The following is a 23,037-nucleotide window of genomic DNA, read 5'->3' as shown; positions in this document are numbered from 1 at the left end:
GTGCAACCCCGTAGACAGCAGCCCACCAGGCTCCTCTATCCATGGGATTTTCCAGGCAAAAGTACTGGAGTGGGGTGCCATTGCCTTCTCCGCATTTATGAAGAGTTTCCATTAATCTGTCCATCAGAAAGCCCTTGTCCCCGCTGGCAGGGGGCTCACGAAGGGTCCCGTGTGCGTCCCCATCGGGCTAGTCCAGGTGGCCAGAGCCGGGCCAGGGTGACCGGGTGTCTCTCTGCAGGCATCCCCACCGTCTGCACGGGTGCGTGGACTGTGGCTCGGCTCTTGCTGGAGGACACGGGGTGAGTGCTGTGCCTGTGGGTGAGGGGGAGCGCCGCTGACGGAGGGCCTGGCGAGCCGGAGGCAGCTTTGTGTCTGGGCAGAAGGCAGCCTCTGGACGCTCGTGGGGGGGACTCGGGGTGGGGGCCTCGGAGAGGTGCCACGGAGCAGGTGGAGCTGAATGGGGGCTGGCCGTGGAGCGGGGCCTGGGGTCCACCAGGCAGAGACAGAGCGGCGTCGTAGGGAGACTGGTGTGGCCCGGAGCCAAGCGGGAGCCCAGCAGGAGGGCATCCGGGCTCAGCCCTCTGAGGCCCTGCGGCTGGGCCAGGCCCGAGGCTTCTGCTGTGTGCGCGGTGGGGCAGGCCGTGCCTAGCCTGAGGCACCCCAGCTCCCACCGTGGAGCCCAGCAGCTGCTGTGCCTCGTGCGGGCCCAGATCCACCTGCCACCCTCTCCCAGCCACCCCCTGCCAGTAACAAACACCCCAAGCTTGGCGCTCACACAGGTCCAGTTTATCGGTGTGCTTCTGTCCCTGGCTCTTTGGGCAGCTCTCCAGCTCAGTCTTGCTCACTCACCTGCCGTGGGCCCCTACCTGCAGGGGAGGCCGGGGCTGCGGGTCTAGACAGGCCACACTGAGTTCCAGGACTCCACACCCTCCTGTCGGAACCAGCCAGGCTCCAGGACAAGGGTGGGTCTGCTCTGTGGGGAGGGGTGTGGGTTAACAGGCAATCGGGGGGCGTTGTACAAGCCTGCTGTCCCAGCTTCCTCCCGGACCACCTAACAAGCCTGTGAGTCAGGGGTTCGTCGTGGCGGGGGGGCCGGCTGGTTTGGCAAGCCCCATGGAAGGGGTGCGGCCACAGGCCTGTGTTATCCTCCCGTGCTTCGTTTGTAGATGGAATCTGTGATAATGTGATTTTCCTTCTCTTTCTTCAATAGTTGCTGGGATACCAATGACCACAGTGTTCCTTGGTGGGTTATACGAACACCAATTTTAATTTCTATTATAGTAAGTGACTTCTGTGTGGAAACCTGAGTTACCACCAGGCTGCACTTGGGCAGAGAGCCCTGTGGTGAATACAGACGGCCCCGTTCCACTCGGCCTCTCTAGACAAGAATCCCAAGCCGAGCTCTTCCACAGGGGGATCAGCCCACCGTCAGAAGGAAGGGGAGGGCAAGAGGGAGACGTGCCTTTGGAGGGGGGCACAGTCAGCTCCCCCAAGTGTGCAGCCTTGGATCTGAACTGGATTTCCATCTGTGGAATGCACATCTTAATGTTCTCAACTTAACTGCCGCAGCCTGGGGTCAACACATAGGTGACGCCACAGACAGACTGCCCTGCTCTGACTTGGGGGGCGGGCAGGGGGAGCAGACCCGACTGGGCAGGGCATTGGCGCTCCTGAGCCAGTGGGGCCCGGAGCCCCATTGTGGGCGGGGCTGAGCTGCAGACATCCGGGCCTCTCCGCCTCCCTTGCAGGGGGACTTCACACCCTGAAATGTCATCTCTTTTTGTGCAGGTCAATTTCATCCTTTTTGTTAGTATTATACGAATTTTACTGCAGAAGTTGACGTCCCCAGATGTCGGCGGCAACGACCAGTCACAGTACAAGTGAGTATGTGTTTCGAGCCAGCTCGGAACCACCCTCAGCAGCCGCACGCGGCCTGACAACTTGGAGTACCTGTGTGCAGAGCAGAGAAACTGGGGCCTGTGGACCCACACATGACCCCACATCATCTCCTTTAGCCACAGGAGTGTGCCCTGGGCCAATTTACAGGGACCCCCAGACATGGAGTGACCTGTCCAAGGGCAGCGTCGCCAAGGCCATTATTCAGGCTGGGTGCTTCCCTTGCCTCCAGTGTGGACATCCTCTAGAGAGCTGGGTATTGAAGTGTCTGTCCACTCTTCTGTTTTGTACCCTGACCTTTTCTCCTTGGCCACACGTCATTTGCATTTTATATTTGGTTCTGTCTTCCCTGTCTGACCACAGGGTCCAGACAACACCTCATGTGGGCCTCGTACTTAATAACGACTCAGATTATCTTCACGACCAAGATAATCACGATGGTGTGATCACTGACCTAGAGCCAGACATCCTGAAATGTGAAATCAAGTGGGCCTTAGAAAGCATCATTACAAACAAAGCTAGTGGAGGTGATGAAATTCCAGTTGAGCTATTTCAAATCCTGAAAGATGATGCTGTGAAAGTGCTATACTCAATATGCCAGCAAATTTGGAAAACTCATCAGTGGCCACAGGACTGGAAAAGGTCAGTTTTCATTCCAACCCCAAAGAAAGGCAATGCCAAAGAATGCTCAAACTACTGCACAATTGCACTCATCTCACACGCTAGTAAAGTAATGCTCAAAATTCTCCAAGCCAGGCTTCAGCAATACGTGAACCGTGAACTTCCTAATGTTCAAGCTGGTTTTAGAAAAGGCAGAGGAACCAGAGATCAAATTGCCAACATCCATTGGATCATTGAAAAAGCAAGAGAGTTCCAGAAAAACATCTATTTCTGCTTTATTGACTATGCCAAAGCCTTTGACTGCATGGATCACAATAAACTGTGGAAAATTCTGAGAGATGGGAATACCAGACCACCTGACCTGCCTCTTGAGAAACCTATATGCAGGTCAGGAAGCAACAGTTAGTACCGGACATGGAACAACAGACTGGTTCCAAATAGGAAAAGGAGTATGTCAAGGCTGTATATTGTCACCCTGCTTATTTAACTTCTGTGCAGAGTACATCATGAGAAAGGCTGGGCTAGAAGAAGCACAAGCTGGAATCAAGATTGCTGGGAGAAATATCAATAACCTCAGATATGCAGATGACACCACCCTTATGGCAGAAAGTGAAGAGGAACTCAAAAGCCTCTTGATGAAAGTGAAAGTGGAGAGTGAAAAAGTTGGCTTAAAGCTCAACATTCAGAAAACAAAGATCATTGTATCTGGTCCCATCACTTCATGGGAAATAGATGGGGAAACAGTGGAAAAAGTGTCAGACTTTATTTTTTTGGCCTCCAAAATCACTGCAGATGGTGACTGCAGCCATGAAATTAAAAGACTCTTACTCCTTGGAAGAAAAGTTATGACCAACCTAGACAGCATACTGAAAAGCAGAGACATCACTTTGCTAACAAAGGTCTGTCTAGTCAAGGCTTTGGTTTTTCCAGTGGTCATGTATGGATGTGACAGTTGGACTGTGAAGAAAGCTGAGCACAGAAGAATTGATGCTTTTGAACTGTGATGTTGGAGACGACTCTTGAGAGTCCCTTGGACTGCAAGGAGATCCAACAGGTCCATTCTGAAGGAGATCAGCCCTGGGATTTCTTTGGAAGGAATGATGCTAAAGCCGAAACTCCAGTACTTTGGCCACCTCATGTGAAGAGTTGACTCATTGGAAAAGACTCTGATGCTGGGAGGGATTGGGGGCAGGAGGAGAAGGGGACGACAGAGGATGAGATGGCTGGATGGCATTACTGACTCGATGGACATGAGTTTGAGTGAACTCTGGGAGTTGGTGATGGACAGGGAAGCCTGGCATGCTGTGATTCATGGGGTCACAAAGAGTCGGACACGACTGAGCGACTGAACTGAACTGGTGTTTTTTGCCTGAATGGTAACAGAAAGGTGGATATCATCTCCCTCATTAGAAAGAGAGCAGAGTTAAAGTAAACACCCACCCTCATCCAGCTAATTAACTAGGACTGAGAACTCTGTAAAGGAACTGGAAGACTCTGTAAATCTATCAAGAATTTATAAAGAAAAATAAAGTCTGCGACTCGAGTGTAACTAAAACTAGTTCAGTGTGGAGGGGCTGTTGCAGCTGGTCCAGCCTTGGGTTCAGGCAAACGGGGGCGGGAATTGCAGACCCCGAAGATGCAGATAATAGAATCTACTCTTTTTCCAGAATAACAAAAAAGGCAGAGCACATCTGTGATGCTCACCTGGCCGTATTTTGGTGTGTCTTCTGTCCCCATCTCATAACAGAAGTGACAGATCCCCAGGCACAGGGCCCCAGGGGTCCCACCTCTAAGCCCCCTTTCTAGAGACCAGCAGAGTCTCAACTGCAGGAGTCCAGGCAGGTCTCTCTGACATCTGCCTAATGGGCTGCTCCCTGCAGAACCTCAGCCTCACTTGCCGGGTGTACACCGGCCACAGTGCTGAAGGCCGCAAGATAGCCGTGTGCTATGGTCAGATGGTCAGGCCTGCACGTGCTGGTGGGGGGTCCTGAGGCCTCCCTGCCCAGCGAGGCCCTGGTCACGCACGCTGCTGGGGCAGATCTGCTGGTGCAGATCACCCAATACAAGGAAACCCCTTGTGAACTCTGTAGGTGTCTCAAAACACGTCAACAAAGTGGTGACTTCTTTCTGAGTATTCGGTTCAGTTTAATTCAGTTGCTCAGTTGTGTCCGACTGTTTGTGACCCCATGGACTGCAGCACGCCAGGCTGCCTGTCCTTCACTATCTCCTGGAGTTTTCTCAAACTCATGTCCATTGAGTTGGTGATGCCATCCAACCATCTCATCCTCTGTCATTCCCTTCTCCTCCCGCTTTCAATCTCTCCCAGCATCAGGGTCTTCCCAAGTACTGGGTGGCACCAACCCAGCAGAGCAGGTGGGGAGGAGCCGGAGGCAGCCCTCCCTTGGTTCCCTCCACGTTGCCAGGATGAGGCTGGTCATCCGGGTGGTGGCTGGTTGCTGGGGTCATGAGGGGGCCCAGCTCCTGCCTGCCTGCCCGTCTTCCTGGTGACCCCAGGGCTCCTGACCCTCAGACCGTGGTGGGGTCGCTGCATCAGATACAGCCACGGGGACTCCCCCGGGAAGAGGCCAGGTCACCCGCAGAGACCTGATGTAACTGGGTGGGGTGCAGCTTGGATTCCAAGTCTGAAGAGCCCCCCTGATGACTCTTGTGTGCAGCTGTGAGAGTCCCTGGCTCACAGCAGTTTCTCCAAGGGGGTTCCGCTCAGCAGCTGCAGCAGCTCTGTGCACTTGAAGAAAAACTCAGCACTGAGGCCCAGACGCTGAGTCAGAGGAGGCCCGCTTCAGCATGGCCTCGGGTGGTGCCAGGGCCGGTGCTGGGGCCTGGGAAGTGCTGACTTAGCGGAAATGACCTGTACCTGGTTGGGGTGTGGGACAGGCTTGGGGGCAGGTAGGACTGAGTTCAGCTGTCTTGCTTTCAACACCACTGCAGTGAGAAGAAAGTCTGCTCTTTGGTTAAGAGGGTAAGAGCTCCCCGGCAGGGAAGTGAAATCGGGTCCAAGCTCCCCCACTCCTCAGAAGTCTGGGCCCCACAGCAGGGTCGCCTGCAGGACCTGTCCATGGCCGTCAGGGGGACACGGTCTCGCTTGTGCCCAGGGGCAGCCTTGCAGCATCTGCTCTTTGGATCTGAAACTAAAACTCGCCCCGTCCTCTGGATGCTGGGGATGCTGGCCCCGTCTCTGCTGCTAAACGAGGGACACACAGGGCTGTCTGACCTGCTCAGACCAGTGCCGCCCTTTCCGATTGGCCAAGATTCCCGAGAGGGCTTTGCTGCTCTGAGGGGCAGGGTGCTGCTTGCCCCTGCTTTTGCACACTCTCCCAGGACGGGCAGAGGTGTGGCTGCATAGGGAGGCCCTCGGTTGGCCAGAGCATGACCACTCTCTCCACTGCAGGAGGCTGGCCAAGTCCACCCTGCTGCTCATCCCACTGTTTGGAGTCCACTACATGGTGTTCGCTGTCTTTCCCATCCGCATCTCCTCCAAATACCAGATTCTGTTCGAGTTGTGCCTCGGATCCTTTCAGGTGCGGCGGGTGGGGCCACGCATCCCAGGGTGGGGGTGGGGGGTTGACCGGTGGCCTCTGACCAGTACCTTCTCCCTTTCAGGGCCTGGTGGTGGCGGTTCTCTACTGCTTCCTCAACAGTGAGGTGAGTCCTTTGGCCTCCTGGGGGAGCATAGGCTCCCGGTTCATGGGGGATTCCTTAGAACACCCCTAAAGGACCTGCTTCCCTGGGGGCTCAGACAGTAAAGAATCCACCTGCAACGCGGGAGCCCCGGGTTCGATCCCTGGGTTAGGAAGCTCCCCTGGAGAAGGACATGGCAACCCACTCCAGTATTCTTGCCTGGAAAATCCATGGACGGAGGAGCCTGGTGAGCTACAGTCCATGGGGTCACAAAAGAGTTGGACACAACTGACCGACTTCACTTCTAAAGATCTGGAGCGGGCCGCCCTCTGGGGGCCACCCTGCCGGGGCCGGGGCCACTGCCAGCGCCCGCAGCTCTCAGCTCCGCCTTCCCGTGCATCTCAGCTGCCTCTGGCTCCGGGCCAGAGCACTCTTCTCTGGCACTCCCCGCATCCCTGTCCTCTCCTGGTTCCCAAGCCCGCCTGACTCCGTCCACGGATATCACAGCTTCCACACCCAGAAGCGGGCCACAGGGGGAGATTTGCTCTGGGGGCCGCTGGGGAGATTTGCTCCGGGGCTGCAGGCCCCCGGCTCCCACCCGCTGAGCCCGTGCGGCCGTGCCCCGCTCCAGGTGCAGAGCGAGCTGAGACGCACGTGGCGCGGCCTGTGGCCCAGCCGGCCCTCCGCCCGGGACTACCGGCTGCACAGCTCGTCCATCTCCAGGACCGGCTCCGACGGCGCCCTGCAGGGCCCCCGCAGCTCCCGGGCCCCGTCCCTGCTGCAGACGGAAACCTCGGTCATCTAAGGGTGCATCAGTGGGGGCCCAAGCAGACTCGGCGCTGACCCCCCAGAGCCGGGCCTAGCTCAACCCCTGGGGGACTGGGGGACCTCGAAACCACCCGGGACTTAAAGCTCACGATTGTCAAACGCCAGCAGTCGGGCACTTTGTATTTCACATTGTTTGGCCATGCAGACAGACCCATTTTCAAAGAGACTAACAAAGACCACAGTGGTAGAACCCAGGACTTGGGTCCAGTGACTGTGGAAGAAGGAAGGGGTTTTCTAATCTCAGCGCCAGTTCTCGGGGGGCACAGGCCTGAGCAGGGGCGCTGGCCCTCAGGGACATGGTTACCCCGTCTCTGCATGACCTGCACCACTGGTCTCCCACCCCTAATCACAGGGGTGGTCCACCCCGCTGGGTGCAGGACACATGGGCCTCCACCCACTCCAAGGGCTTCCAGGCAGCCTCCTGCAAGCCCAGCTGGGCCCCTTGCCTCCGCACCCCTGGGGCGCCCTGCAGCCCCACCCTGCTCACACCACATTGGGGCTCTCGCCTCTCTGCTGCTGCGCTCAGTTCTCCAGCCGCTCTGTGACATCAGGCCCCCCTTACCAATGAGGCCATGGAGCCTTTGTCTTGGGGCATCACAGACGTGAGCATGGGTGCCTGTCGTCAGGATGGCCGGCGCTGGGCAGCTGGGCCGGGGCGCAGGGCTGGGCTGAAGAGTAGGCTGGACAGCCGGGGCAAGACTGGGAGGCTTGTCACCCAGCAGAGGCCCCCTGGGGGTGTGCCCGGCCCCCGGTGAGAGGAGCCTGGCCCAGAGCCTGGGGCAGCCGCGGGGGGCCCAGCAGCGGAGTTCCAGCTCAGACAGAGAGCAAGCCTCTCGGGGCCGCCGTATGGCGGGGGTGCTGGATGAGCACCCAGGGGTCTGTCAGCTGCTGGAGCCAAGGCCGCGAGCCTAGGACTGGTGGTCTGGCCCAATGGGAGCAGAGGGGAGACTGCCTGTCACTCCCCATTAGCAGGACAGAGGTGACCAAAGCGCCCAACGTGTCATTGCAAAGTGCTGTAAACACGTGTGCCTGGAATGCGCTCCAGCCACCGTGCGTGGCCACTTGAATAAAACCCATTTCGTGTCTGTTTGCTGGCTGACTGATGGCATCAACATCCTGAGGACGTTCAGAGGAAGCCTTCCCACCTGTGAAGAGGAGCTCGGGCGGAGGGTGGGCCGGTGGGGGCGGGCGGGCGGCAGCTCAGGCCTCTGGACAGCATCGCCTCCCGGGCACTGGCACCAGTGGGGACTGCTCCTTACAGGCCTGGTCCATGCAGGGGCTCCCAGCACCCCTGGAGGTGGGGAGGGGGCTGCCGCTCCATGGAACCTGGGAACCTGCTCACCAGGGCAGGGCTGAGCACACACGTGCTCTCGTGTATATGTGTGTCTGTGCGTGCGTGTGTGCATGCCTTCTGGGAGCAAACTCCTAACTGTGGCATTTGTGCCACAGACAAAATCTATTTCTAATAAACTCCATGCTCAGTCAAACCGCCGCATTCCAAGGGGAATATCGCACAGTGCCAAAGCATCGCACCCTGCGATCTCCAGAGGCTGAGCTAGAGAAGACTTAGAAATGAGCGGAGACCTGCCTCTGGTGGTTTCTAAGAGCCCCAGGCTCCAGGTGACAGGACTCTGTCAGATGTCTGCTGGTGGAAGGAGCTTCATGAGGACTCGCATCAGGTCTGTCCCAGACTTGGGGAAACTGAAGTGAACGCACACGGTGGGGGCGGGTGTGTGCCCAGGGGCCACTTTACAGAAGACGCCAACTCTACAGATGGAAATAGCCAGCGCCTTCCTTTCGTATCAAGAACGGCAGTTTTTTCCAGTGGTGCCATTTTCAGACTAGAGAAGCTATTCAGAGGAGCTACCAAAGCTCAAACATCAGAGGCAGATATTAGCTAAAAAGTGAAAAAGGTGTGAATTCCATCCGCCATCTGCCTCTCACCACTCGGGAAGTCAATATTACCATCATGAGTGCGTGGTGTTTTCCTGACATTTTCTTCTGGGCCCATGCAAACTTCTCTCCCTCTCTCACACTCTTTCTTCTCTTCCTCGTGGAGAGTAGGTTATATTGTACAGACATTTCTGCAACTTGCCTTTCCATTGGGTCAGACGTGTGTGGATCTTGCCTGTCTAGATGTGTGCGGACTCACCCCTAACAGCTGCGTGATTCTCCGTTGCACACACACCAGGTTTATTCCACCCCACCCCACCCGACCCCGCTGATGAGCGTCTGAGTGCTTCTGCGTCTGTGCCAGCAGTCCCGCACACCCGGCCCGGAAGTGGGGGGCCCTGGACATGCTCTGGGCTCCGGGCAGGCGTGGCCCCGGAAGAGGTGGGAGCAGTACCGCTCTGGCCGAGCTGTGGTTGACGCATCGCAGGGCTTCCCTTCTCTCTTCACCCCAATCTGCCTGTCTTCAGTCTTGAGGACGGTGAGCATCTCTTCTTTACGGAAAGCTTTTCCTTTGGTCCTGAGCCTCAGCCCGACCCACTGACACAGGCGTCAGGGAGCCAGCCGCTGCTCCAGGTGGCCGGCCTACCTGACTCAGGCCCTGCTGAAAGCTTACAGATTAATGCGTTTATTCTTGGAAACTGGGGCGAGACTCAGCAGAGGCTGTGGGCGATGTGCGTCTGTCACCTGTTTGCATCACTGGCCACGGAGCCCTCCAAGAAGCGCACTCAGCTTGAGTACATCAACAAAGGATTTAGGGCATCTTTTATACAGAAGCATGCTCTTTGGAAGATGGAAGGAAAAGAGCCTGTCACTTCCTCTCCTCTCTAAAGCTTTAATGAGGACAGGGGAGTGGGCAGAGGTGGCCGGAGGTCCCCTTGCTCCTGACAGCAGTCCCAGCTCCCGGGGCGTCCTGACTGGAGCCGGGACAGGCCTCCGTGCCCACAGCGGTCACTGGCATCGTCGTTAAAGCTGCGTATATTCAACCACTGGCTCTGCACCACAGGGATGCAAACTATTGGAATATAATCACAAAAAAGGAGGCCGCGCAGTTCCCATCTCTCCTTTGGAGACTTCAGTTCAGTTTAGTTCAGTCGCTCAGTCATGTCTGACTCTTCCCGACCCCATGAATTGCAGCACGCCAGGCTTCCCTGTCCATCACCAACTCCCAGAGTTCACTCAAACTCATGTCCATCGAGTCAGTGATGCCATCCAGCCATCTCATCCTCTGGCCTCCCCTTCTCCTCCCGCCCCCAATCCCTCCCAGCATCAGGGTCTTTTCCAATGAGTCAACTCTTCACATGAGGTGGCCAAATATTGGAATTTCAGCTTCAGCATCAGTCCTTCCAATGAACACCCAGGACTGATCTCCTTCAGAATGGACTGGTTGGATCTCCTTGCAGTCCAAGGGACTCTCAAGAGTCTTCTCCAGCACCACAGTTCAAAAGCATCAATTCTTCGGCGCTCAGCTTTCTTCACAGTCCAGCTCTCACATCCATACCTGACCACTGGAAAAACCATAGCCTTGACTAGACGAACCTTTCTTGGCAAAGTAATGTCTGCTTTTGAATATGCTATCTAGGTTGGTCATAACTTTTCTTCCAAGAAGTAAGCGTCTTTTAATTTCATGGCTGCAGTCACCATCTGCAGTGATTTTGGAGCCCAAAAAAATAGTCTGACACTTTTTCCACTGTTTCCCCATCTATTTCCCATGAAGTGATGGGACCGGATGCCATGATCTTTGTTTTCTGAATGTTGAGCTTTAAGCCAACTTTTTCACTCTCCACTTTCACTTTCATCAAGAGGCTTTTGAGTTCCTCTTCACTTTCTGCCATAAGGGTGGTGTCATCTGCATATCTGAGGTTATTGGTATTTCTCCCAGCAATCTTGATTCCAGCTTGTGCTTCTTCCAGCCCAGCCTTTCTCATGATGTACTCTGCCCAGAAGTTAAATAAGCAGGGTGACAATATACAGCCTTGACGTACTCCTTTTCCTATTTGGAACCAGTCTGTTGTTCCATGTCCAGTTCTAACTGTTGCTTCCTGACCTGAATATAGGTTTCTCAAGAGGCAGGTCAGGTGGTCTGATATTCCCATCTCTCAGAATTTTCCACAGTTTATTGTGATCCACACAGTCAAAGGCTTTGGCATAGTCAATAAAGCAGAAATAGATGTTTTTCTGGAACTCTATTGCTTTTTGATGATCCAGTGGATGTTGGCAATTTGATCTCTGGTTCCTCTGCCTTTTCTAAAACCAGCTTGAACATCTGGAAGTTCTTCACATATTACTGAAGCCTGGCTTGGAGAATTTTGAGCATTATTTTACTAGCGTGTGAGATGAGTGCAATTGTGCGGTAAACCTTTGGAGATTTAGGGTTTTACAAATCCTTGTGTGCTGGATGCCATGGGTGACAAAGTATGAGAAGCAGCGTGTAAACTCAGGACACCTAACGATACAAGCTTTCGTATTAATCATTTAATCATTGCAATCATGCATCCAGAATATGCAAAATTTGTGGCTTTCTGATCTTCATACAATCACAACCCTTTCAGGTTTAAGCCACACAATATAGTAAGACCCCGTGATAAGGTGACTCGTCACCCTGCAGACTTTCCCGGGCTTGGATCGAAGCGTTTTCCCAAAACTGTCAGCCTGCTCTGAAACCCAAGGACTCTCTGTTCTTGGCACTGTAGAAGGCCCATCTCTGGAAGCATAGTTTCAGGTTCTGTGTGTGTATGTGCGCGCAAAACACACTCGTGAATGCCGGTCAGGGAGTATTTCTGGGGAGGCACCCCCAGCTGCCTCCCCAGGGCCTTTGCAAAGCATCCTCCTCTCCCGTCCCTCTGAGGAGGGTTGCTCTTCATCAGAAAGGCTTAGGACTTTGTGATGGAGAAGCTGGAGGAAAGCGGGGGGCCACCCCCACCCCCTCCTCTATGACCTCGTTTTGTGGGTGTTAACCAACAGCTTCTTAGCTGGGCTCTTGGTGCTGCTTCTCCCCCAAATTCTCCCCAAGTCATCCACAGGATGACCTTCCTGATGTGCACTTCGGGTCACACTGTGCTCTGGAGGACCCTCACCACAGTGACCCCAGGTTCTCAGCCCACCCCACAAAGCAGTTGCACTCCCTGCTGGCAGGCTGGGCTAACCAGAAACGCAGAACATGAGAGTTGCAGGTTAAGTTTTACTGGAGGCGAAAAGAGGACTATAGCCCAGGAGACAGCATTTCCGGTAGTTCTGAGAGTGTTCGTAAGAAGTAGGAGGGAAGGTCAGTATACATATGATTTCAGTGAAGGGGGCGTACATACAATCGGGCACATATTTTTTGTGCAGAAGGTTTCTGCTAGTCATGAGGAGCAGTCATCACCGTGAAGGATTTTAGTGTTCTAGATAGGCGATAACAAGAACTGGGCTCATAAAGTCAGCTCCTAAAATACCTATCTGACGACCCGTTCTGCCAGTTTTTCCTGGAGCACAGAGTGCCTCGTTCCTCTCCCCACCCTGAGCTCCTTTCAGGGGGTGTTGAGGATCGGCAGCTGCAGCAGCACCTGGTTCAATCCTTGCCGAGGTGGGTGGCAGGTGCCCATCTGTGGCTGAGAGCGAGGACTCCCCCAGGGGCCTGAGGCACCACCTTTCCCTTGGCACCAGCCTCACCGTGAACAAGCTCGTGCCGCTTCTCATCTGGACTCTAAGTCTCTTAGAACAAATGGTGTCTTGGTCGCCTCTGCCCCCCAGGACTGAGGCGTCACTGCAGAAAGCAGGTCCTGTTCAGTCGCTCCGCGTTAATGGTGATGGCCGAGGCGGGCATGCTGCCTACGGGAGTGTTCCTTGCAGGGATCTGGCCCAGGGCAGAAGTCGTTCCTCTGGCCCACATCCCTGGGACTTGTGAACTCAGGAGGCAGATTTTCTGGACACAAAGAACCAAATGGGCGAGGGTCTGCTGTGCTTCCAATGGAGAGCAACATCCAAAGGCTGCTTAGATGTTGTCCTGCTGACTTTCCTCCATGCTTGGAAGCAGAAAACCTCAACTTAGAATTCCTGGAGAGCTGCCCCGTTAGATCTCTCCAGGGAGTAAAGATCAGGTGATTCTCAAGCCAGCTCCTACGGATCCATCAAGTCGAGGCGCATCCGGGGCCCCCGGGGCTGCGGAACGCGGTCTCAGCACCTGTGATCAGGGGCTGGGCGGCGGCACCTGAAACAGAAGGATGCACTCCACTCGGGCCCTGAGGCCCCTGCCCCAGGCCCCGGGGACTAGCATGAACCATGGTCCTTCCCCCAGGCAGGCAGCTGACGAGCTGCAGAGAGAGAGCGTGGAGCCCCTGGGCACGCCTTAGGCATGTTGATCACAGATGTAGTAACTTAAGAAAGAGGTCTGTGAGAGATTCAGGACTTCGTTAAAAATTTCCCTGGTGATAGGATAGGCCGCAGGCAGCCCCAGGAGGGCTGGAGGGTGGCTGTGGGGCTGAGGCGCCTGGGAGAACATGGCCGTCCCAGCAACCAACCCACCCATGGCCTGGCCTGGTCAGCAGGGGGGGCTGCCCAGGACTGATGAGACCAAGACTGAATAGGCCTTCACTTTATTTTCCTAGGACTACATTTGACAGCATTTATTTCTCTGAAGGAAAAAAAAATTTTAAATAAAGTAACTCATTTTCTCAAGTAGTCGCTTTGTCTCCAGCTATCTGCCTTACCAAAAGATACTTGTTGTCACAGTAACGAGTGTGGAATGAGAAGTAACCAGTCCAGAAATTTCAGAGTTCTTCCTCAGAAAATTTTTGGGTTTGTTTTGATAGGATCTTTTCATTAAGACAGTTCTGTTCTCAAATAGCAGACGGACCTGGTTTGGCGCCAAGGTCAACGAAGCAAAGGTTTCCCAGCCTCACGGTCGGACCACGTTTCCCTCCAGCAGCCCAGCCGCCCTGTGCTGAGAACACGCTTGCTGTCCCCAGGATCACGAGCCAGGCCCGGGCTGGAGACCTGGGCTGGCATCGCACTGGCCAGGGTCTGGGCCAGGCCCACCCCCAGCCCTGCCCACCCACAGCTCTGGGAGGGCAAGTCTGAGCCACTCGGGAGGCTAGGTGCCTGTGGGCTCCTCGTGAACCACGCACAGTCCACCAGCACCCCAGGAGCTGGAGACACCTCACCTGACCAGGGGTTTTCAAGGGCCCTTTCGGAAAAAAAAAAAGCAAAGCTCATTTTAAAACCAGAAAAGAAAAACATATGCTAGTACTTCGCGTTATGGATGAATATGAACCTCGGAAAGATAAAACAGTTAATAATGGATTAAAAATCCAAACCAAAAGATAGTACAAGAATATATAGGTCCATAAAAAAAGAATATATGGGTGAATTTTTTTATCACTAATTGAGAAAACTCTTCCTAAGTCCAAAGAAACATGCTCCATTTTACTACATAAACATTTTAAAGTTCTGCACATCAAAAAAAAAAAGCCGAAAACTAAATTAAAAGGCAAACAAAAATATGTGCAAGAACTATAAACAGCAGTTAGTATTCCTAAGGTTCAATCAGTAAGAAACCTGCCAAGATGCCAAGAAATACGTAGGCAGGTTACATAAAAAGCCAAGTATGAATGAAAATGACTGATAAACATACGGAGCTTGTTCAGTCTCACAAGCGAGTGAAGGGACGCATTTTTATTTCCTGACACTTACAATAACTTGTGAAACAAATGAGGTTCAACTCTGCCCGTGTGAGGCAGGACCCGGAATGTGAGTGATAGGGTTAAATTGACCCAAAAGTTGTAGAAAATGATTTGGTAAAGACAGCAGTAACTTTAAAAATGTTCACAAACTTTGACAGCTTAACTTCTGAAGACTGTATCCCAGGGGACTTGCCTAGTGGTCCTGAGGCTAGGACCCTTGGCTCCAGTGCAGGAGGCCCAAGTGCAACCCCTGGTCAGGGAACCGAGCCCCACACCTGCAGCAAAGGTGCTGTGTGCCACCCGGGGCAGCCAAATAAAGACGGATTCACAAGAGTCTACCCTAAGCAACAAAAGGGGGGAAAGGCTTTAAGCAACTATTTATGCACAGGATGCCCACAGGACAAAACTGGGCACTGAGGCCATGACTAGATAGCAGTGTGCCGTTCACTGGGATATAATTTGACCACTGGATACAGATGATGAAATGATGAAAGATAATGCTTAGGATGTTAGGAGAAAACAGAAACCCTAAACTGTATGTAGAAGACTCAATCCATATTGTTATTGTTGTTCAGTCACCAAGTCGTGTCCAACTCTTTGTGACCCCATGAACCGAAGCCCTCCAGGCTCCTCTGTCCTTCACTGACTCCTGGAGTTTACTTAAACTCGTGTCTGTTGAGTGAGTGATGTCATCCAACCATCTCGTCCTCTGTTGCCCCCTTCTCCTCCTGCCCTTAATTCATATGATAGGCATTAAAAACACAAAATATTGAAGTGGTGACTCCCAGGGCCACTAGTCACTCGTTCTCATCAGCTTGTCCTTCCTTCCCGTCATCAGCATGTGTGACATGCACTGCACACAGCAGGCTGGGCTTTGGGGCTCTGGGAACACGTGTGGATGGATCAGACCCCTGCCTCCCCAGGACTCGTTCTCCAGTCAGGAAGGCGGACGGTCCGTCATGCCATGCACAGTCTCGGGGCTCAGGAGCATCAGGGGATGAAGACAGAGGTACCCAACACTGACGTTATGATGAGAAGGAAACAGTGGAAACAGAGACCCCACAAACCTGGCTTGCAGGCAGTTCCTTCTCACTTAAGCACACTCCTGCCGTGTGCCGTGGGCCTCCACCCTTTGAGGTCAGCATACCACCCTGAGATGCAGCTCCAGCAGTCAGACACCACACACACAAAGGCTTAAGACAGTTTATTCATCAGAACCTGCGCTCCATCCCAGGCTCTGGCTTTTTAACACAACCACACATTCCTTCCCGGGCCGTGTCCTCCACCCTCGCCAGGACCAGCCGCTCTGTCTGAGCCTCGGAGTCCCGGGCAGCCCCCCTCCACCCTGGGTGTGAGGCCTTCTCTGGGCATAAGGGGAGCCCCACACAGCAGAGGCTCAGTGGGGAAAGAAGGACAAGCTCTCCACTGACTTTAGAAACGATGATGTCTGTATTTACTTCTGCTTTTTATTTGCAATACTTTGTTTATATTAAATTTCATGTAGAACGGTGGGCACATGTCTTTAAAAGAGGAAAGCATCTTACTCTATTACCTAAAGACCTAAGTCTTTAGGCTATGGTTTTTCCAGTGGTCATGTATGGATATGAGAGTTGGACTATAAAGAAAGCTGAGCACCAAAGAATTGATGCTTTTGAACTGTGGTGTTGGAGAAGACTCTTGAGAGTCCCGACTGCAAGGAGATCCAACCAGTCCATCCTAAAGGAGATCAGTCCTGGGTGTTCATTGGAAGGAGTGATGTTGAAGCTGAAACTCTAATATTTTGGCCACCTGATGCGAAGAGCTGACTCATTTGAAAAGACCCTGATGTTGGGAAAGATTAAAGGCAGGGGGAGAAGGGGACAACAGAGGATGAGATGGTTAGATGGCATCATTGACTCAATGGACATGAGTTTGGGTAAACTCTGGGAGTTGGTGATGGACAGGGAGGCCTGGCGTGCTGCAGTTCATGGAGTCATGAAGAGTCGGACATGACTGAGCGACTGTACTGAATGGAACTGAAAGACCTAAGTGAGTACCTGCTCACTTGTGTCCGACTCTTTGTGACCCCATGGACTGTGGTCCACCAGACTCCTCTGTCCACTGGATTCTTCAGGCAAGAAAGCTGGAGTAGGTTGATATTTCCTTCTCCAGGGGATCTTCCTGACCCAGGGATTGAACTTATGTCTCCCATGTTTCCTGCATTGCGGGCAGATTATTTACCACTGAGTCCCCTGAGAAGCTCATTAACTAAAGGGCTAAGCCTCCATAATGTAACTCAGATTTCCATTAAGTGGATTTTGTGATAATTCAGATTCAAAGTATGTGGGAGGTATGTGTGGCAGTAGTAATTGAGCTTCAAATTATTCTTGTAAGTTATATTTTGACTTTTTTGTAATTTAAAAATCTTCTACAAACATTGAAACAAATAAAGGCTGAAAATCAAGCCACTGTCAGATTTCTCTACAAACCTAGACATCAGATTTATACCCAGCCAGATCTCTTCATGTGTAAAGGCAGGAAAAGACATAAATGCTCAGAAAACATAGAACTCAGACGCCACCCAGGAACTCCAACTTTTTTTAACGACATTGCATGTCAACAGTTCAACAAATAGAGAAAATGAAAATTTTCAAGAATGAGAAAGTGATGGTATTATAAAACCTGTTAGCCCTGAATCAGTCTAAGTAGAGATGATCTAAGTAATTAAACTGCTTTTAAAATGAAATGAAAATGTAAAAAGAAATCTCAATATTGAATTACATGACATAAGATTATATACAATAACTGCAATAGCCATTTAAAGCAGTAGATGTTTCCTCTCATCCTTGGCAGTGGACATACGTACGGCACATGTGTGAGGAGGTGAGGCTCTACAAGCACGCCTTCAGCAGAAGGGGATTCAAGACACATCATGTCGCCAGTGCCAACTGCAAATTGACACTTCCAAGAGCATTGCCAACGACTCAGCAGCAAAGGCGCTTGCCATCTGCCCCCACGGAGATCGAACCCCACGCTGCTCGCTGGCGACCCCTAACACCCCCTGAGGGAGTTCAGGGCAGAGTGAAGCACTCTGTGCTCCAGGGAATCTGGTGGGACAGGTCTCTAGAGAGTTGGATGTTTTTAGGAACAGATTTTATTATCTCAGTCCTTGCATCTCCTCATATCTAGAGAAGCACTAAATCCCTTCAGGGTGACATCAGATCCTCATGACTAACGAAGAGCCTTTCATGAAATGACTGCTTCACAGCATTGAACTCCCCCTTCACCAAAACCTTCCCCCACTGCTGCTTTGGAACAGTCTCTCAGAGCTATCTGAGATGCCGCCTCCCGGGCTGTAGTCCTCATTTTGCCCCAAATAAAACTTAACTCACAACTCTCAAATTGTACATCTTTTTTAAGTCAACACCAGTGACTCTACTAATTAGGGAAATATGGCTGAAGAATGCCATTAAGAACTAAAAATAATCACTAGTTAGCACTGAATATAGTACATATTGCTTGTAAAACATAGAGAACACAGAAGAAAATACCAGTCCAGTACCAAAAGAAGGAAGCTGCATGCAAGCCTAAGTTAAAATGAGGAAAGAGTATTTAAATTAGATATGATTTTAAATCATTCCCAGACTTCCCTGGTGGCTCAAATGGTACAGAACCTGCCCGCAATGCAGGAGACCCAGGTTCAAGCCCTGGATTGGGAAGATCCCCTGGAGAAGGAAATGGCAACCCACTCCAGTATTGTTGAGTCACGCAAGTGTATGTTCCTCGGTTCTTTGTCTCGTCACAACAAAGATTTGGAGCAACAGACATTAAAGCCCTCGGTGCGTCACAGCTCTCGGGTCTTGGACAAACCGTGCTACAGCTCTTAGGAAAATCAGTGTTACAGCTCTATTTTATTTAGAAGATAGCAGGAGAGTGAGAGAGAGAGAGAGAGCGTGCGTGCACGAGGGAGATAGAGTCCGAGAGAAAGCGCTTTGGCTCCTCCTTTTATATGTTTTTTCCTCCACCTGGGCCTGCCCTATGCAAATTGGGCTTAGCCAGGAGTGCTGTTTGTTCTGTTTGTTCTGCCTGAAGTCTTCACTCTGGTCCTCAGACCTTCCTTGTCTTTTAACCACCGCCATTTTGGACTCCTTTTCCCTATTCCACCTACCTAACATTCCCCCCTCAAGAGATGGGAGGCCCAATTCTTTGGGAATAGGGGCATCGAGGTCTTTCTGGCTACTTCCTGCTGAACTGGGGTGGCGAGGGGTATTGGGCCTCCCTCTCTTGCTAGTCTCAAGCCTCAGAGTCCTTATAGCGGTGTCCAAGGGTGTGTGATATTTTCCATGGTCAGCTGTAGTTTTATATCTTTGTTGAACTGGCACTGCATGTTGTAGCTGGTTGACCTGGGCAGAGACAAAGCAGGTTAGACAATTGACAGTACATGGAATAATCATAATCATCATCAATATAGCATAACAAGGACGAGTAGGGACATTAGTCAATTTTAAATTCACATTGCCAGGATGGCTCAAGTCCCTCCTTGTTCAGGGATCAGAAGATCTATCTCCTGTCTGTTTTGGTCAAGTCAAGCTGTGTTGGCTTCTTAGAGTTATCCTGAGAAATCTTATCCCCAGAAACCAGATTTTGGGGGTGTTCATTAGAATGACACTCATTGGTAGTTCGAATAGGTATCTGAGATCTCCCAGGGGCTCACAGGTATATTGAGTGTCCTCTTCTGTTTTCTTCCATGGCTTGACTCGTGAGTAGTGAATCCAGGAGTCATGTCCTGGTACCTTGACTGCTGTGGGGGTAGAAAGTATTGCAGGGTAGGGGCCCTTCCATGTGGGCTGGAGTTGAGCCTTTGGGGACCCATCTTTCCAGACTTTAATTAGGACTTGAGTCCCTGGAGCATATAGTGGTGACTCTTTAGAATCTTTTGGGTCCTGGTTCATACCCCACAAGCGTAGATCCTGTTGGAATTGCCCAATGGCCATGGTATAAGACTGGAGGGTCTGAACCTCTGGATCTAGGAAGAGGTCATTGACATAAACAAAAGGTCTCCCATATAGCATCTCATAAGGACTAAGACCAACCTGTTCCTTAGGGGCAATGCGGGTGCAGAGGAGAGCTATTGGTAAAGCCTCCTTCTATCCCAGGGAGGTCTCCTGGGTTATCTTTTTATCGCTGATTTTAAGAATTGATTGGCTCTTTCTACTTTTCCTGAAGATTGAGGCCTCCAGGCACAATGGAGATAATTAGTAATGCCCAATGCTTTCGAGACCCCTTGGGTGACCTTAGAAGTAAATGATGTCCCATTGTCACTTTGGAATGACCTGGGCAGACCAAATCTTGGAATGATTTCATGGAGCAGTTTTTTTTACCACCTCCTCAGCCTTCTCAGTCCGGGTGGGAAAGCCTTCAATCCATCCTGTGAATGTATCTATCATAACTAATAGGTATTTATACCCTTGAGAAACTGGCATCTGGGTGAAGTCCATCTGCCAGTCCTCTCCTGGGTAGGCCCCACGTCGTTGGACGGGCTGGGCCAGCTGGGGTCTTCAAGCTCCTTGGGGGTTGTTTAATTGGCAAGTGAGACAAGAGGAGACCACCTGTCTTATAGTTGTTTGGAGGCCTGTTCCACTGAAGGACCTTTCTAGTAATCTTTGGAGGGCCTTTTCTCCTAAATGAGTAGTGGCATGTAAGGAGTTAACCAACTTCCATTGGAGGTTTCCAGGCAGAAAAAGGAGTCCCTCCTTTTGGAACCACCCCATATGATCTTCTTGAAAGCCCTCACTCTTAGCTTTAAGAACCTCACCTTTAGTATATGAAGGAGTTTCTGGCAAATTAGTCTGTGGAACTAAGGTGGCAATCCCTATTAGGTCATGGTTCTGTAATGCTGCTCTCCTAGCTGCCTGATCAGCTGCTTGGTTCCCTCGTGCCACTTCTGTGTTCCCTTTTTGGTGTCCTTTACAATGGGAGACTGAAACCTCAGTGGGCAGATGGACTGCCTCCAAGAGTCGAAGAATCTGATCACATTTGATTGGGGACCCTCGGGTGGTCAAGTGCCCCTTTCTTTCCAAACAGAGGCATGTGCATGTAGCACCAGAAAGGCAGACCTGGAGTCAGTGTAAATGGCTATTCTTTTTCCTTTTCCCAGCTCTAAAGCTCGGGTCAGGGCTATGAGCTCAGCTAATTGGGCTGAAGTACCTGGTGGCAGAGGCTTAGCCTCTGTGGTCTCAAAATCGGAGACTACTGCATCCCCGGCTCTTCTTTTTCCATCCAAAACAAAGCTGCTTCCATCAGTGTACCAGATTTCCTCAGGACTGGTCAGAGGATCTTCTGATAATCCCTCTCGGGGTTTTGTCCAGTGGTCCAAGGTTTCTAGACAAGAGTGAAAGGGGAGAGAGCCCTCGGGGGTAGGCAGGAGGGTGGCTGTGTTAAGAACCTCACAAGGGGATATAATGAGGCCTGGATTTTCCATCAGCATTACTTGATATCTGAGGATTCTTTGATCAGACATCCATAAATGGCCTCTCCCATTTAGGAGTTGTTTTACTTGGTGGCTGGTAAAAATAGTTTGCCCCCAAAGGAGAGTGTTAAAGCATCTTCTATCATGATTGCAATAGCTGCAAGATTTCGAAGGCAGGGGGGCCAACCTCGGGAAGTTGGATCGAGCCTCTTGGATAAGTAAGCTACAGGCTGGGGCTCAGATCCCAACCTTTGAGTTAACACTCCCAAGGCTATTCCCTCTCTTTCATGGACATAAGGTTGGAATGCTTTTTCTGGGTCTGGCAACCTCAAGGCAGGTGCCTGAGTTAAGGCCTGTTTTAGTGTAGCCTCTGCCTCCTTTTGAGGAGTTCCCCACATCAGTGGGATTGACTCATCTCGTCCCTTTAAGCTTTCATATAAGGGCTGGGCATTTAGACCATAGTTGGGTATCCGGATTCTACAATAACCAGTTAGCCCCAGGAAAGCTCACAATTGTTCCCGAGTCACGGGGGAGGGCAACTGGAGGATTCCTTGTACCCGATCAGAGGATAGCCTCCTGGACCTGTGTGTAATCTGAACTCCCAGGTAAGTGACCTTTGTCTCGGCCATCTGTGCCTTAGCACGGGAGACTTTATATCCCCTTTCTGCCAAGAAGTTTAGAACCTGAATTGCATGTTGTTGGGTGCTTTTCTCATCTGGAGAGCAAATTAGTAGGTCATCTACATATTGTAATATTTTCCCATTAGGTCCCAGGTCCAGATCTAGGAGATCCCGGCTAAGGGCCCGTCCAAACAGGTGGGGGCTATCTCTGAACCCCTGAGGTAATACTGTCCAAGTCATCTGTTGGTGTTTTTCTCCTGGGGCCTCCCACTCAAAGGCAAAAAGGTATTGGGATTCTTTAGCCAGTGGTATGCAAAAAATGCATCTTTGAGATCCAAGACTGTAAACTTGGCACTGGGTGGGATTTCTCCCAAGATTACATAGGGATTGGGTACTGTGGGATGGAGGAGGACTACACCTTCATTTATGATCCGGAGATCTTGAACCTGTCTCCAGGTTCCGTCTTTTTTCTTTACTGAGAGGATTGGGGTGTTACATGGCGAACTAGTGGGGACCAATAGCCCACAAGCAAGGAATTTATTTATTAAAGGCTGTAGTCCCTCCTGAGCCTCTCTTTTGAGAGGATATTGTTTCCGGTTAGGAAACCAAGTGGGATCTTGGAGGACAATGATGACCGGTTCAGCTTGGTGGGCTCATCCAGGAATCCCCTGGTCCCACATCTGGGGGTTAGTTTTGTCTTCCCATAGTTTTTGGTCCCTCTCTATTGAAGGTGTAATGGATTCCTCAGTAGTAACCAGGAGCTGTAGAGCTCTACGGGCTGAAAAACTTCCCATCACAAGGGTGGTCCCCAGTTTAGTGAGTATATCTCTTCCCAATAAGGGAGTAGGACACTCAGGGACCACCAGAAACTGGTGGGAAAATATTTGTCCATCCCAGCAACAAAGAAGTGCTCGGGTGAATCTTTTAGTCGTTGCTTTTCCTGTAGCACCCAAAATGGTACAGGTTTGGGAGGAGAAGGCTCCGGAGTAGGAGATCAAGAAAGAGTAGGTAGCCCCTGTGTCAACCAAGAAATTCTCGGACCTACCTGCCACATCCAGTTGCACCCTGGGCTCCAGCCCCGTGATGGTTATCTGTGACAGGCGGGCTGGCTGGAGCGGCCGCTTCAGTCCTCTTGAACCATCGTGAGGGTAGGCTTGGTGCTTGACCTTGAGGCTCTTGGGTCCCGAGGGCAGACTGCCGTCCAGTGTCCCAGTTGATGGCATTTGTGGCAAGCCGTTCTAGGAGACTTGTCATGGTTTGGACACTCTTTGGCCCAATGCCCCGCCTGTCCACAGATCAGGCATCTGTCTCGTGCCTTGTCCCTCAAGGACTTGGGGTGTGCCACAGGGCTTCTCTGGAGGGCAGCCAGCATCTG

The 23,037-nt window shown here is 51.8% G+C and overlaps 1 protein-coding gene and 1 long non-coding RNA gene across 2 annotated transcripts in view; one reads left to right on the top strand and one right to left on the bottom strand.

The window, feature by feature from the left end:
- Window positions 1-8,073, top strand: part of VIPR2 (vasoactive intestinal peptide receptor 2) — a gene marked incomplete in the record, with an annotated part of 50,682 nt that extends 42,609 nt beyond the window's left edge. The window contains 6 exon segments of the mRNA XM_045166512.1: window positions 239-299; window positions 1,211-1,280; window positions 1,789-1,880; window positions 5,927-6,056; window positions 6,139-6,180; window positions 6,788-8,073. Coding sequence (XP_045022447.1) covers window positions 239-299; window positions 1,211-1,280; window positions 1,789-1,880; window positions 5,927-6,056; window positions 6,139-6,180; window positions 6,788-6,961 — 569 coding nt within the window.
- Window positions 8,074-18,939: 10,866 nt separating this feature from the next.
- LOC123334915 lies at window positions 18,940-20,959 on the bottom strand. The gene is made up of 2 exons (XR_006553115.2): window positions 20,781-20,959; window positions 18,940-18,976 (listed from the first exon to the last, which is right to left on the bottom strand). It is a non-coding gene; the product is annotated as an uncharacterized LOC123334915 (long non-coding RNA).
- Window positions 20,960-23,037: the final 2,078 nt, after the last annotated feature.

This window comes from Bubalus bubalis, chromosome 8 (genome assembly GCF_019923935.1).
Source record: "Bubalus bubalis isolate 160015118507 breed Murrah chromosome 8, NDDB_SH_1, whole genome shotgun sequence".
Lineage (NCBI taxonomy): Eukaryota > Metazoa > Chordata > Mammalia > Artiodactyla > Bovidae > Bubalus > Bubalus bubalis.
The sequence above is the reverse complement of the archived record's forward strand: the minus strand, read 5'-3'. Positions and strand labels throughout refer to the sequence as shown.